This window comes from Peromyscus californicus, unplaced genomic scaffold (assembly GCF_007827085.1).
Source record: "Peromyscus californicus insignis strain IS unplaced genomic scaffold, ASM782708v3 Scaffold_4__1_contigs__length_199733344, whole genome shotgun sequence".
NCBI classification, from domain to species: domain Eukaryota; kingdom Metazoa; phylum Chordata; class Mammalia; order Rodentia; family Cricetidae; genus Peromyscus; species Peromyscus californicus.
The window spans coordinates 59,012,272-59,027,961 of record NW_026294562.1 but is presented as its reverse complement, the minus strand read 5'-3'; the positions used below and the strand labels follow the sequence as shown (position 1 = coordinate 59,027,961).

Genomic DNA, 15,690 nt, shown 5'->3' with positions numbered 1-15,690 from the left:
TTTTAGGGGTCTCTATGGCCTCTCCACCAACATTGTTTTCATTTTTGTGCCTACATTATCCATTGGTGACTAGTAGATGCCCATCACTTGGTTTCCTGCCCTAAGGTATATCCACACTGTCCTTGACCTCTCAGCCATGTTCTGGCCAAGTATGGTCCAGGCTCTTCGTATGTATTTTCTGCCTTGATCCTGGAATCCACATGGATGTGATTGACCCCAGCTCTGAGGATTTCTCTAGTTACTTTTATTGTTGCTGTTGTTGTTATTTATTGTGTAGATACAAATACTTGTGAATTTAAAGAAAAATGTCAATGAGTAAATAGCCGCAGTTTAAATGACCCTCCAGGTTTGGGACATTTGTTCTAATTCCAGACTGTAAGATGTTCAGATTGGAACCCGGCCCATGGCAGGTGCCTGGAAGGCCCAGGCACATCATCAGATGAAAAATCACAGGTCTCCTGTCCTGTGTTGTGGAAACTGCGAATCAGGATGAGGGTGGGGCCCAAGAGAGATGCCAGGCTCTTCCTGATCTGAGGCCAGGCTGCCTGCCGAGGGTGGAGGCAGGCAGGCTTTGGGAGGCTGAGGTTCTGTGGCTGACCTGTATGATCTCCTGAGAAACAGATTAGGTGTCCCCCAGGACAGATGTCACTGTTTCTGCTCTGGGGCTAGTGGGCGGGGCTCAGCAATCTCCTCTTTACAGAAGAGACCTAAGCCTCAGCTTCCTTTCTGGGAATGGAGTGAAGGGTCTGAATGGGTCCTGGAGGCTATCAGTTGTCACCCTGCCCCAGGTGATCTTGCTATCAGTTGTTACCCTGCCCCAGGTGATCTTTTCTCTCCCCACGAGAGGGCATCTCTTGCACCCAATATGGTAGAACCCACTCCTGCTCTTATCACAACTTAAAAACTACAGGCAGACTGGTGCTCCCACAGCTCCAGAGCCCTAGGCTGTCTGACATCACAGCCAGAATTTGGATTTCTAGGTGCTCAGGTTATGGATGTCAGTGGTGGTAGAGTGAGTTCTCTGGGACCTCTTTAGATGGTTATGAATCCCCCTGCTCCTCAGGGCTCCACCCTAATGACCCAGAGATCCCAGTGCCATTATTCAGGGATTACAGTTTACTGAGTGAATTATGGAAGGACAGACATTGAAACATTGGTATAGAGATGGCGAACAGCTAGGGTTCTGAGACATTCATCCAGGACAGGCCCATGGTGTTGACGCCACTGTAGGCCCCATGTGAGCCTCGAGGTCAGCAGTGCCCTGCACAGAGGAGGCCAGTGCCTCCTAGTAGACAGTCTTCTCTTAGTCTATAAAGGTCCTTCCTTTCTTCCTTCCTTCCTTCCTCCCTTTCTTCCTTCCTTCTTTCCTTCCTTCTAGCATGAGCTCATGTAGTCCACTCTGGCTTTGAAATCACTATGTAGCTAAAGATGACTTTGAACCTCTGATCCTCCTGCCTCCCTCCACCTTCTGAGTGCTGGGACTAAAGGTGTGCACCAGCATACCCAGTTTATGCAGTACTGGGCTTAAGCCCAGGGCCTCATCATGCCAGGCAAACTCTCTACCCACTGAGCCTCGTCCCCTGCCCCTGTAAATCAGTTTTTCATAGTCGTTTCTGTTTTGTTCTTTTCCTCTCCAGACCAATCTGAAGAAGTTTATGGACCACACTCAGCATCGCTCAGTGGAGAAGCTGGTCAAGCTTCTGGACAGAGGCCTGGATCCCAATTTCCATGACCTGGAGACTGGAGGTGGGTGGCCATGAGGGAGGCCATGAGATGTATACTCTGGTGAGGCATACATCTATTCCCGAGTTCAAGTTACCATGAATCATTCATCTCTTACTCTGTCCTGGGTCTCATCTGGGTTTTGAAGTGGCTCCTCACTCATGTACCTTCTGGTCTGAAGGCCCGTGTTTTCCTCCTTGCTGTCTGAGCCTCTAGCTCAATGCATGCACACAGTAGGTGCTCTGTGCATAAGTGTTAGGGAAGGGAGAGCGCGAACGGATGCCATACATGTATGGGGCTGTTGCCTGCTGACCCGGGGGCCTCCAGCAGAGCCCCCAAGCTGGAGGTGCTAACCAGCCAGCATTGCAGCATGTGTGGGGCTTTGCCTGGGTGCAGGCTTCCTCACAGACAGGCAGGTGCTCGTACATGTCTTGTGCTCCCTGCCAGATGCTGACTTCCAGAGTCTTCAAATCTCCTTGGGAGACAGCTGCAGTCAGGGGAGAGGTCTCTCAGCTCAGCACTGCCAGTACCTGGTCTGACTCTTCTTTGCTGTGGGGTAGACCTCAGCTTTGTGGGGTGCTGCCGAGCCCCCACTAGAGGCCAGTAGTTTCCCCAGTTAGGACAACCCCAAGTGCCTTCCCATGTTGCTAGTGTCTTCCCCAGTTAGGACAACCCCAAGTGCCTTCCCATGTTGCTAGTGTCTCCTGGTTGTATGGGGTGGACCTCGGCCATAGCCCAGGTGAACACTGTGGCCGTGGGGTGATATGGCTGAGGGTGGCAGGCAGAGGTCAAGGGAATCTCCACAGCAGCTTGGATCTGTTTGGCCTGGCATGTTATCTGGGGATAGGAGATACTTGACCTTAACAGCAGGGTCTTTTTACCTCCCATCCTTCCCTCTCTCCCTGCCTTTCCTATCAGGACACCCCAAGTCCACTGCTGGCTCCCACATGGCTTCTTGTCACACCTCAAAATTACTATGTGCACAAGATATGGAGGTGTCTTATAAAGTGTGGATCTTGTTTGTCATTTGGGGCAGACTGGCTGATCCCTTGAGCTGAGGTGGCCCCCCACTGGGTGCTGATCTAGTTGGCATGGCCCTCTCGTAGCCCTGATGGGGGCTGGGTTGCCTCTTTGCTCCTGAGTTTCTTTGGGTTTATCTGTGAGCAGCATGAAAACTGGGAAAGGGCTCATTTCTGAGGATGGAGGTGGCATCTAAGATATCAGGAGAGAAACTCATTAGCGGCCCTGGCGAGGGGAACTGAGAGGAGGCGCTGACTGGAAGGGCAGGCACCAGCCCAAGTTCTTGGAGGGAAGAAAGTGGTCTTTATGTGCATTGTGGTGACAGGATACCTCCTGTGACCTCAGGGGTCCTGACCTTATACTGTCTGCTACCTGCTTTTCTCAGGGCTATGTGTCAGCTATTCTCAACCTAGGTTTTCTTCCTGATGGGAGCCATGGCTCCTTTGCCCCCATCCCCTTCTATATCAGCATCTCTGGTTCTGGGTTACGAAGGAGCTGCCATCCTGGCCAGACCCTGACTTGACTCCCCAGTTGACACTGGCTATTTTGAAGCAGAGATGTGCGTGTGGTGCCTCCTCTTAGCCCCACCTGGAGCTAGAATAGAGGTGGTAATGATGGGCAAGGAGCTGGTACTTAGGAAAATTCCAAGAAATTCTACCCCCTTAGTACTGAGTATGAGAGACCCGGGAGCGCAGAGCACGGAGCCCACAAGTGATTATTATTCTGCGTTCTCTGAAATGCAGTCGGCCTTGTGCCTGTGGGTCTCATATTCAGTGAAACTCCTGATCCAACCAAGCAGGAATGGACAAAGAAAAACAAAAAGTCTGTCTGTCCTGAATGTGTTCAGACCTTACTCTCTCCTGTCATTGCCCTCTAAGAAACAGCCTGTGAAACCTACTCACTACTTAGTTGAATCTATTGGTCCTAGAACGATCTAGAGATGATTACAAGTAAAATATGACATGGCTTTATACAAGGGGCTTGTGGTGCCTCTTTAATCCCAGCCCAGCACTTGGGTAGAGGCAGGTGGATCTCTGTGAGTTCAAGGCCAGCCTGGTCTACAGAGTGAGTTCCAGGACAGCCAGAGGTGTTAAACAGAGGACCTTGTCTGGAGAAAAAAAATGAGGAGGAGAAGAAGGAATAATAATAAGAAGATCATCATTTTCTATGGTATTCTCTAGGCATCCCAGGGGCCCTGGACCTTGTCCTCCATGGGCACCAGGAGGAGACAGCTGTGTAACTGTGGCTACAGTCTGGAGGTTAGCTGATTTAAAAAAAAAAAAAAAAAAAAAAAAAAAAAGAGCAAACCAGGAGAGAAGCCACTGATATGCTAAATGGGTCCTGGTCAAGGGGAGCTGTTCTAGGGTCACCAGCAAAGGCAGGGCCAGCCAGATGGGGCTGCAGAACACAGCAGACATACAGTGGGAAGCACCATTCTAGAAACCCTTCCCTACCTCACCCACAGAGGGCTTGGGGTTTGGGGCTTGACAGAAATCATTATCTGTAGTGTTGTTGTTGTTGTTGTGTGTGTAGGTGTAAGGTGTATGTGGAGGGCAAAGGGCAACTTTGTATCTCTCTGGAGCTGTCCACACCCCCTTTCTTTGAGACACAGTTTCTTACTGTCTCTCTGGCCTGGTGCTCCCAAGCGAGGCTAGGCTAGCTGGCTGGTGAGCCTCAAGGGTCCACCTGTCTCTTCCTCCCCTGCACTGGGGAGCCCCCCAGCCCCATGCTTTTGTTCCAGATGGGTGCTGGCCCCCTCTGGCTCTAACAGACTTTGCTTATCGCATTTTGGAAGCTCTTAGCTGGGTTTGGTGACTTCCTGAGTCACTCCCTGAATGCAGACACCTTTGCTCTCTATGAAGAGTCAAATTCAGCTTCCTTCTGAAGGCCAAGACAAGCCACCAGCCCCCAGCCTCAGCTGTGTGTCTGAGAGTCACTCTGCACTGGGTGACATGCAAATGAGCTCAGAATCCTAGAGGGGTGACCTGCCACTTAAAACCACACAGTCTGTCAACAATAGCGGATGTCTCTAGCTACTGGAAACATAAATTTCACCAAGTAACAGGAAGAGAAAACTGAAGACTTCTTCCCTAGTGGAGGAGTCCTTGGGTCCCTCTTTGCCATGGTGGGCCCTCTGGGATCCGATGGATGATAGCTCCATGCCCTGGAAAGGCAGCCACACTGACGGCCTTAGGGGACTTAGTCCATCACTTTCCTTGCACACTGTGGGTTTCTGAGCTTGAGGCATGCTTAGGTGAGAGAAAGGCAGATGTTTAATGATGCTGGAAACCCGCTGTGCCTCCAAAGCCTCCATGAAAGGCTCGGAATAGTGCGATCCCCTGCCATGCTGTGCCTGCAGAGACACCTTGCTCATCTGGACTCACTTTTAGGACCTAGTTACCACCTGCTGGTCCTAGTTCGCTTTCTGTTGCTGTGACGAACACCGTGACCAAAAGCAGCTTGGGGAGGAAAGGGTTTATTTCAGCTTACGGTTCTAGTTCATTGTGAAGAGAAGTCAGGGCAGGAACCTGGAGGTAGGAATGGAAGCAGAAGCCATGGAGGAGTGCTGCTTACTGGCTTCCTCCCATGGGTTGCCCAGCCTGCCTTCTTATAGCATCTAGGACCACCAGCCCAGGGGTGCCATCTCCCATAGTGGTCCGGGCCCTCCCACATTAATAATTAATCAAGACAATGTACTACAGGCTTGTCCGCGGGCCAGTCTGATGGAGGCATTTTCTCAATTGAGGTTTCCCCTTCCTAGATGACTAGCTTGTGTCCAGTTGACAAAAATCCCAAGCAGCACAGCGAGTGAGAGGTTCCAGGCAGTGATGCTCCAGGGCTGTCAGGGAGAGGTGGGGTGGCCTCTAGCTAAGTTCTTTATCATCCTGGAGAGGCATTGTTTCCACCCACATATGACTGTGGTGGACTCCTGGGGAGCGCCGTCCAGCTCCCACATGGCCCAATTAGAAGCTTCTGTGGACATTCTGCTTCCCTTTACATGGAGCTCTGTGGCTTGGGGAGTGGAGGGAGCCTGTCTGATGACTTATGGTCGGTATCTGGCTGTCACACAATGAATCACACCAGGTGATCGATACCCCAGGAGTTGCCGTGTCTGGAGGGAGCGGGGTTCTGAGACCTCGTAAACATGAGTCTGCAGACGGCGAGAGGTGTGCAGATGAAGGCAGCCCTCCGCTGGTTCATAAATAGCCCCCTCCAGTAAGTCGGGTACATCTGGTTAGTCCTTGGAGTTCTAATAAGAGGCCTGTTGTTAGGCGAGAGCTCAGATACGGTACCCAGTTATTTTGCAATTTTTCTTCTTTATGTGCCTGCTTCCAAGGGAGCGTGGGAAGCTCACAAAGTGCACACGCTGGAAGATAAGGTCCATGAAATGTGGAAGGAGGACCAGGGAAGGCAGCCTGGGAGGGAAATGAGCTGGGATTGGGTCTAGGGTCCATAGAGAACCATAGGCTCACAGAAAAATCACACTGGGCAGTGGGGTGTAGCTCAGAGGCAGAGCCTACCTGTCTGAGGTCTTGGGTTCCAGCCCCACTGCTGCCTAAACAACAAGCAGATAAGCCAGGTGTGGTGGCACATACCTGCAATCCCAATACTCAGGAGGTGGAGGCAAGAGGATCAAGAATTCAAGGCCATCCTCAGCTACGCAGCGAGTTGGAAGCTAGCCTGGGATACATGAGACCATGTCTCAAAATAACCAATGAAACACTCTAGCCCTGAGTGTGGATCATTCCCACATGCCCCTACACCAGCCTCTCTCTCACTAACAGCCGGCACTAGTGTGATGTGTTCGTTACAGCCGAGGCCCAGGGTTTACACTAGGGCTACTCTTGGGTGCCACCCATTTTGTGGGGTTTGCCAAGTATGAAGTTCCTATATGCACCATCAAGAATTACCTGGGATCCCATCACTATCTAAACACCCCCTGTGCTTGACCATCATCTCCCCCCAGCCACAGCCACCTGCGTCCCTGTCCTCATCTCTCCTTTTCTAGAATGTCAGCGTGGGAACCGGGCAGTGTGTTCTGTCAGCCTGGCTTCATTCACTCAGCAGCCTGTGCCCTCGTTTCCTCTGTGTCTGTTTGTGTCTCTTTATTTATTTAATTGTGTGTTGGGGTGAAGTGTGTGTGCTGTGCACGCACATATGTGGAGGTCAGAGGACAACTCTGTGGAGTCATTGCTCACCTTCCACTTTTATGTGGGTTCGGGAATTGAACTCAGATTGTCAGGTTTTCTCTGCAGGCACTTTACCTGCTGGGCCATTTCACTGGCCCAGCTCATATGGCCCAGAATACTATGCTTCCTGTTCAATAGTTTTTTTACTAAATCTGTTCACTTAGGGTGGAGAGAAGATTCTATGTAATCTTCCACAATTATGAGCATGTTTTTCTTTCCTCTTTTTATTTTATTCTTTTGTATTTTTTGAGACAAAGTCTTACTAGTTCAGGCTGACCTTAGTCTCAAAGCAGTCCTCCTGCCTCAGCCTCTCAGAGTACTGAGAAACAGTTGTGTGCTACCATACCCAGCTTGGACATAAATTTAAAACTCACTTGTGGAAACTCCTAGAGCACTGGTGAGGCTGGGTAGCATGTGCCTTTTTTAATAATTACAATTATTTTATTTCATGTGTATGGGTGTTTTCCTGCATATACCACCTGTGTGCAGTGTCAGTGGGGACTAAAAGAGGTCATCGGCTCTGGAACTGGAGTTACAGTCAGTTGAGAGCCTTCCTGCGTGTCCTAGGGCTTCTCTTGCTGTGACGAAACACCATGAACAGAAAAAACCTTGGGGAGGAAAAGGTTTCCTCAGCTTACACTTCCATATCACTGTTCATCCTCAAAGGAAGTCAGGACAGGAACTCAAGCAGGACAGGAACCTGGAGGCAGGAACTGATGCAGAGGCCATGGAGAGTGCTGCTTACTGGCTTGCTCCTCATGGCTTGTTCAGCCTGCTTCCTAATAGAACCCAGGACCACCACCCCAGGGACAGCACCACCCACAATGGACTGGGCCCTCACCCATCAATCACTGATTAAGATCATGCTCTATTAGCTTGCCTATAGCCTGATCTTATGGAGTGATTTTCCTTAGTTGAGGTTCCCTCTGTTCAAATGATTTTAGCTTGTGTCAAGTTAACATGAAGCTATCCACCACAATGTAGTTGCTGGGAATTGAACCCAGATCCTCTAGAAGAGCAGTCAGTGCTCTCAGCTGCTGAGTCATCTCTAGCCCCCCTGTGCAGTTTTGTAAGACTATGCTGATCTGGCCTTCCATGCCCTGTGTGGTTGCACCCTGTCTCACCTGTGCCAGTGAGGGAGCAGTATTTTGTGTTTGGCCTTTCTGAGGGCCTGCAGCATCCTCTTGAATTGTGAGTGCATTTTCTGGGGACCTGGGGCACAGCACATCTTTCATGTGTCATTCACCATCCGTCATTTCTCTTTGTTGAGGTTTCTCTTCAGGTATCTCATGCACTTTGGGGATAATTAATTGAGTTTACAAGTTCTCTGTTCCTACTGGATAGCCGCAGCTCAGACATGTATGTTTGTTTTTGGAAATATTTTCTCTAAGTCTGTGAGTAACAGCAATTTTACAGAGTAATTAATATCCCTCACCCTAATAAGAGCCGTGAGGGTTTTTTTTAACTTTTAAATTTTTGTTTATGTGTATGTGTGTTAGTATGTGTGTAGGGGAGGGGTGCCCATAGAGGCCAGGAGAGTGTATCGGATCCCCTGGAGCAGAGTTACAGGCAGTGGTGAGCTATCTGATGTGGGTGTAGGAACCAAATTCAGGACTTCTGCAAGAGCAGCCAGTGCTCTTAATTGCTGAGCCGTCTCTCTGGCCTAAGGTGTTTGTTGCTCATTTTTTTTTTTTTTTTTTTTTTTTTTTGGTTTTTCGAGACAGGGTTTCTCTTTGTTGTTCATTTTTAAATAAACCTTTCTTAGACAGCTTTGGCTTAGGGAGTTTCTGCAGACCCGTTGCTCACGTCTGATAGCACTGTGGCTTATTTTGCCACCATTGAACTCATGTCCACATGGGAGTGTTACAAAACCCATGCATCATTCCAATTTCCTCAGTTTCCCTAAATGTTTTCTTCCTGTCTGAGGACTTGAGAGGGCCCGTGCCATCTTTACTTGTCATGTCTGTGTAGGCTGTGTGGCTTTGATGGTTGCTTGGGCTTGTTCTGGTGATGAGTTGACAGTTCCGAGAACTGGCCTGGTATTTATTCACATGCCCCTCCATGCACATTTGCTGTGTGTGTTTTCTTCCCTGCTGGACCCAGATCTTGTAAACATCAGCAAGTGTGGGGCTGGGGAGGAAGATGAAGGAGGTGAAGCACCCCTTGAACCTTCTACTGTCTGCCTGCCTGATGTCTGGGGCGCTAACCTAGACCTCCTAGCATGGCCCTGTCTGCAGTCTCTCTTCCCTGAGAGTCACCCGCTGAGCCCATCCCATACGGTGCCTTCTGGAAGGGACTCGATTGGCACAGTCCACTGTTAAGGAGTGGGGAGTCATGTCCTGCCTCCTGAAGGGCACAGTGGGGACTCGTGTCCGTCTGTGAAACTGTCCCTCCTGCTGCCGTTTACTGGCTATTCCATCTCTACGTGGGTTTTACTTTATGCAGGTGTCCCTCCATATCTATGAGGGATGGGCTGTGGGATCCCTCGGGTCTGAGCTCCAGGGATGCCCAAGTCACACGGAACTCGTGCACATCCTCTGGCAGCCTGTGTTATCTCTAGATTGTTTATAAAACCTGATTCATGGACGCTGTGAAAATCACTCTTACACTGTGTTATTTCTTGGTTATATTTTATTGTTGTTATTTTCAATCTGTGCATTGCATTAACTTTCCCTGCAAAGACGTGAATGAACCTCTGTTTACTCTGGATAGAACAGAACAAAGAAACATCTCCAAGGCCAACCCGGGTCAATGATTTAGTCAGGCTGAGCTACAGGAGCACAGTGAGGGGTCACTCATGGGAGCCTGGCTGAGGGGTCACTCACAGGAGCCCAGGTGAGGGGACACTCATAGGAGTCTGGGTGAGGGTCACTAGTGGGAGCCTGGCTGAGGGGTCACTTAGAGGAGCCTTGGTGAGGGGACACTCATAGGAGTCTGAGTGAGGGGTCACTCATGGGAGCCTGGCTGAGGGGTCACTCACAGGAGCCTTGGTGAAGGGTTACTTATAGGAGTGTGGGTGACCCTGAAACAGCTGCATTACTGCAAAGTCCTACCCCCAAATGTGTAATATCCATAGATGGAGGCGCCTTCATTAACATTTAGTTTGTACCCCACTCCCCAGCACAATGGTTTTCAACCTTCCCAGTGCTGCAACCCTTTAATACAGTTCTTCATGTTGTGGTGAGCCCCCCCCATAAAATTATTCTCGTTACTACTTCATAACTAATTTTGCTACTGTTATGAACCATAATATAAATATCTGTGTTTTCCAATGGTCTTAGGTGACCCCTGTGAAAGGGGTCTTGACCCACGGGTTGAGAACCCCTGCTCTAGCACCTTGGAAGAGACCACATGTAGCTGGGTAGAATTACACACACCAGGGAGGGAAGGCCAGGTGGGAACAGCTGGATCTTACATCTGAGTCTCATGACTCTCCCTTCCCCCTCATCCTATAAGAGAATGCCCACCAGCCTGACCTTAGGGGTCTCTTGTGGGCATCAGCTGCTCGGATAGAGAAGTGACAGCTGGTATGGAGAGGAAAGTGTTTCCTGACCCTGGGGTTAGTTGAATTCACAGGTGAGCAGCTGGCTGACGCTGTGGCCTCAACTCAAGCTGAAAAGCAATTCCCTGTACATTTCACATTTAGAGTAGTTCAGGTCAACCCATGCGCCCCACGTCCAGTCACCATATCTGTGATATGCTTATCATTCCTTGCTGTGTTAAATTTTCCATCCTGGGACCCCTGAGCCTCCTAAATCAGTGTCTCAAGAATCCTGCTGGTGGCCGCCCAGTCCTTCAGAGGAGGACTGGTTTTCACTTACCATAGTTGTCGCCTGACACTGGAGCAGTCACCCCTCCAGATGCGTGATTTCTGAAACACCTTTCATGGAACACACACACACACACACACACACACACACACACACACACACACACACAGAGGCACCCTCCAGCTGCCGCTTAGTGCCCTGCACTCCACCCAGCAGCTGCCCTGAGCCCTACATCTACATCTTGCCCTCCCTGGTGTACTGTATACCTGCAGCCAGGATGGAGCTCTCAGCTGGCCTGCCAGGGTCCTGCCTCTCTCCTTTCTGCCTGGTGCCTGGTTATTTCCTGGCTACAACACTCTCAGAGTATTTCTAGGGTGATGGTGTATATATATTACTTTAAGGTCAAGTGGCCCAGGTTTGGGGTGCCAGCCCTCTGCTTGGGTTTACTTGCCATAGTTCTAAAGTGTTTTAAAAATCAAGGAAATCTCACCACATGAAAAATGAGGAATATTTTCAAGACACTGTGCTGCAAACACCTGAGTGGGCCCACCCAGCTTCCATGTAACCTGAGGCTCACTGTTTTGGCTGGACTGGCTGGCCGGTAAGCCTGGGGACCCGCCTGTCTCTGCTGGGGTCACAGGCATGCACACCTGCACTCAGCTTTTATTTGGGTGCTGGGGATTCAAGCTCAGGTTCTCATGTTTGTGTAGCAAGTACTCTTCCCACTGAGCAACCTCTCCTGCCCTGAGATGGAAACTCAATCATGGTGGTTCTCAACCTGTGGGTTGTGACCCCTTTTGGGGTCGTATATCAGATATCCTTTATCTTAGATATTTACATTACTGTTCATAACAGTAGCGGGATTGCAGTCATGAAGTAGCCATGGCATAATTTTATTTTTGGGGGTCACCACGACATGAGGAGATGTGTTAAAGGGTCGAAGCATTAGGAAGGTTGAGGACCACTACTTATCGGGCCTGCCGACAGTCAGCTGGGTAGCTGGGTAGAGGCGTGCGGATTGAAGAGACAATGAAGAAGACAGAAAAGAGTCAAGAGGTCTGCCAGTCAATGCCAGACAGCCCCAAGTTTATTCACAGTCAGCTTATATACAGTTTTGAAGGACAGAGGTAGAACAATGCACAGCACAGGCATTCAACCACTATCTATCCTGCCTTGCGTCAAGGAGCAGGCAGTTTCATTTTCTATCTCAATGTACCTATGGCTGGCATCAGCAGCCCACATCTAGCTAGATAGTGTGTTCCTTCTTGTGGGCTAATCAGGACTTTCTCACAGTCCTTCAAGGAGGCTCTGTGAGCTAATCAGGACTTTCTCATAGCCCTTCAAGGAGACTCTGTGGGCTAATCAGAACTTTCTCACAGCCTTGGAGCAAACAAGCTTGAACTCTATTAACTCAGAATAGACTTCAGATTCAAACTGGGAAACTGAGTCAGCTGTGGGTTCCCACAATTCGTCCTTTTTTATTTATTTAGAGACCCCACTGAGTCTCTCAGATGACTGTGCCTTTCTTAGGTGTTTCCTTACCACACTCCAATCTTACCCGTCATGGGAGCATGGATTCCATCATTCACATCCTGTCTTAGGTTGAAAGGAGGCAAAGAAAACTCACCCATCTTTGGCTACCAGCCTCTGGTGTTAAGTCATAGGAATGTACGTAGTTATACTCTGTGGAGTTCCGAGCCCAGTCTCCATAACGAGTTCAAAATCAGCTTGAAAATCATAGGCAAACAGATTATGTGTACTAAGACACATGCTCCAATAGCTTCAACACTACTTAAGAGCGAAGTAAATGATGACCATGAAGGGATCGCCCCTTTAAATTGTTCTAAAATATCTTCTGCTGTGTTAGCTGCATCAAAATCCAATGTAGCCTTTTTCATTTCTATAATCTCTTGATGTAATTTAGCCAAATCTAAGGATTCATTAGAATCATGCCAAATTCCTTTAAGATGTGCCTTAACTCTTCCCCATCCAAGAGCACTTTCATTGTACACAGAAGATGTAACACAATTCATAATTAGCATGACATTTCAAATGTACTCTAGTTTTCAGGTTTGGAGCTCATCTCCCAGAAACTGTACCACATCATACAAAGCGTTCAATTTATCTTCCATTTTCACATCTATATCTTCTTAAACCTCTAATATCATAGAAACATTCATAGACAATTGATTAACAAACCCTGTTGTCTGGATAGATTGAGACAAAGGCATTGAAGCAACAGTAGTAGTAGCAAGCATAGTAACAAGAGCTGCAGTTCCTGCTATAACTAATCCAGCAACACGTTTCTGTCTGCTTAAAGCTTTCTTAATTTCTTCAGTCACTTGCAGCCCTTTATCATCAAACCATGCATCACTTATATATACTGGCAATGTTACAAAAGAAAGGTTTTTTTTTTTTTTTTTTTTTTTTTTTTCGAGACAGGGTTTCTCTGTGTAGCTTTGCGCCTTTCCTGGAACTCACTTGGTAGCCCAGGCTGGCCTTGAACTCACAGAGATCCGCCTGCCTCTGCCTCCCAAGTTCTGGGATTAAAGGCGTGCGCCACCACCGCCCGGCGAAAGTTATTTTTAACACTATTACACAAATGTGATTGTCCATTTGGTAAATACAATTGGTAAAAATGCAATTAAGACTTGATACATTAAACACAGAACTATTCATAGAAATATTTGCTTCACCAACTAAAAGAACATAGAGCATTTTTACACAAGTTAAAATAGTTCCTTTCAAAGGACAAATAGGTTTCAAGCAACTGGAATGTCCTGCCACTGTTCCCATCATAGCAGCAAGTTTCTAAACACAAGTTTGTGGAGATCCAGTACTGGAATACCAAATTCCAGCTGACAGTCCTTTGTCCCAAGATTCTGCTGTAGGCACTGTATAAGAGTCACTATAATTGTCCTGATTTCCAGACCAATCAAGACTGTATTGTTGTGTCCATGTGATGTTATACTTTAAAGGAATAATGCCAGTACATCGTCTCCATAACAAAGTTCTGTTAGACTCTCTCAATTCTTTTGTGAATGGAGGAAATCATTGAAGGAGTGAAACATTACTTATCCAATCATCTTGAGGAAGCAATCCAAGACATCCCTCCAAAGTAATATATTTTGCAAAACATACAGGAATCCCTTTACCAATATCCAATATAAGAAAATTGTGAGCAATCAGGAACTCTTGGGTGGCAGGTGGATCTAAAGGCCTGGTATCTTGCAACCACAATTTCTTTTCCTTCCCAAGTTGCAGGATGTAAAATTGGTGGATCAGGAACATAGGCCCAGTAGATTTCACTCTGGCGTCTCTGTGTGGTCATCAGCAACATCAGGACCAGCATCTCTCTGCTCCATACACCACACCAATCTTTCAGGCAACCAACGAGCTTCACTTTCATTCTGTGAGAAAACATAAACATGCCCTCGTCCCTATATTAAACAGGGTTGGGGTCCTTCCATAAGTCAGTACAAGGATCTTTATGTTTAACTTGAGAAAATTTTTTGGTGGTGCCTTCATGCCAAAATTGATCAGCTGCAGATTTTCCAGCAGCATCCACATTTAAAAAATTTTAAACAAGATTTAAAGCATTATGTGGCGACTTGGAGTATAACTCCCCCTTCTTTAATTTTGGAAGATGGATTTTGAGGCTGCTGTGAGCTCTCTCACAGTACCTTGTCCTTGGGGATGATAAGGAATGCCTGTTTTATGTTCAATTTGTCATTGAAAACAAATTGATAAAAGGCTTTACTAACATATCCAGTTCCATTATCAGTTTTAATAACTTTTGGTATCCCCATATAGGAGAAATATTTCAGGCAATGAGCAATTACATGCTTAGTAGCTCATCAGTTTGAGCAGCAGCCATTAAAAAACCTGAATAGGTATCAGTTGTCACATGCACATATTTCATTTTTTTATAAGTGACATCCATTTGCCATAAATAATTAGGAAGAAGACTTCAAGGATTTACTCCAAAGTGAGGTACAGTCAAACATTGAGGACATGTAGCACATTTCTTAATGATCTGGTGAGCAGGTTCTCTTGTTAAACCAAATTGTTTTCTTAAGCTTTTACTGTTCTGATGATGTGAAGCATGTGATCACTGAGCAAGCTCAACTTGAGACAAATTGATCAACTGAATAACTTTATCAGCTAAAGCATTACCTTCAGCCATTGGACCAGGAAAATTTGAATGTACCATAAAATATGGCAATTTTCTTAAATGAATTGTATCCTGAATTTGTTGAAATAACATTCTTAATTGCTCATTAATAGTTTTAATATAAGAAAGTTTCTATAACTTGAAGAGCTTTATAAATATTGACTATCTGATTATAAATTAAATAAATTATCTTTTTTAAGAACTTGAGAAACCAACAGCTCAACTCAACAACTTGAGCTAAATCAGGAATAGTTTGAACTACATATCCTTCACCATTAATCACCATTAATAAGCTGCTTTCCCAATAGAAGAACCATCAGTAAAAACCAAAGCAGCATCTTTCACTGGAGTATGTATTAATACTTTAGGAAAAGTAAAAGAATGCATCTGAACAAACTGTAATAGTTGATCAGCAGGACAATGCTTATCAATTTGACCCAAAAACTGAGCAAAAGCAATTGCCCAAGAACCATTATTTTGAAATAGTCAATCAGTTTGTTGTTTAGTAAATGGAACATTTATTACATTTGGTTCCTTTCCAAAATATCTTCTAGAATCAAGCCTATTCTGTTTTCCTGTGATTCCTGCTTCTTGTGGCCATCACCTGGCAAAATTGCTAAGATACATAACCCTCAGCTGTTTCCCATGATCACTTCAACTCTTTAAGACCATTATCATCTGGGAGAGTCTTAAATTGCAAAGTTTACCTGTCAGAGCAAGGTGCATTCTTGTGTATAAAAGCATTATAATATTTTATAAAATAAACATTGTTTTTAAATTCTATCTTATATTAACCTTATTTTTATAACATGAA

At 46.8% G+C, this 15,690-nt stretch overlaps 1 protein-coding gene across 7 annotated transcripts in view; it reads left to right on the top strand.

Annotated features, from left to right (window-relative positions):
• Positions 1-15,690, top strand: part of Shank2 (SH3 and multiple ankyrin repeat domains 2) — a 445,086-nt gene that overhangs the window by 59,189 nt on the left and 370,207 nt on the right. For all 7 annotated transcript variants that reach the window (XM_052712831.1, XM_052712826.1, XM_052712828.1 and 4 more), the window contains exon 5: positions 1,638-1,746. In XM_052712831.1, the coding sequence (XP_052568791.1) occupies positions 1,638-1,746 (109 nt within the window). The remainder of the gene's footprint in view (positions 1-1,637; positions 1,747-15,690) is intronic.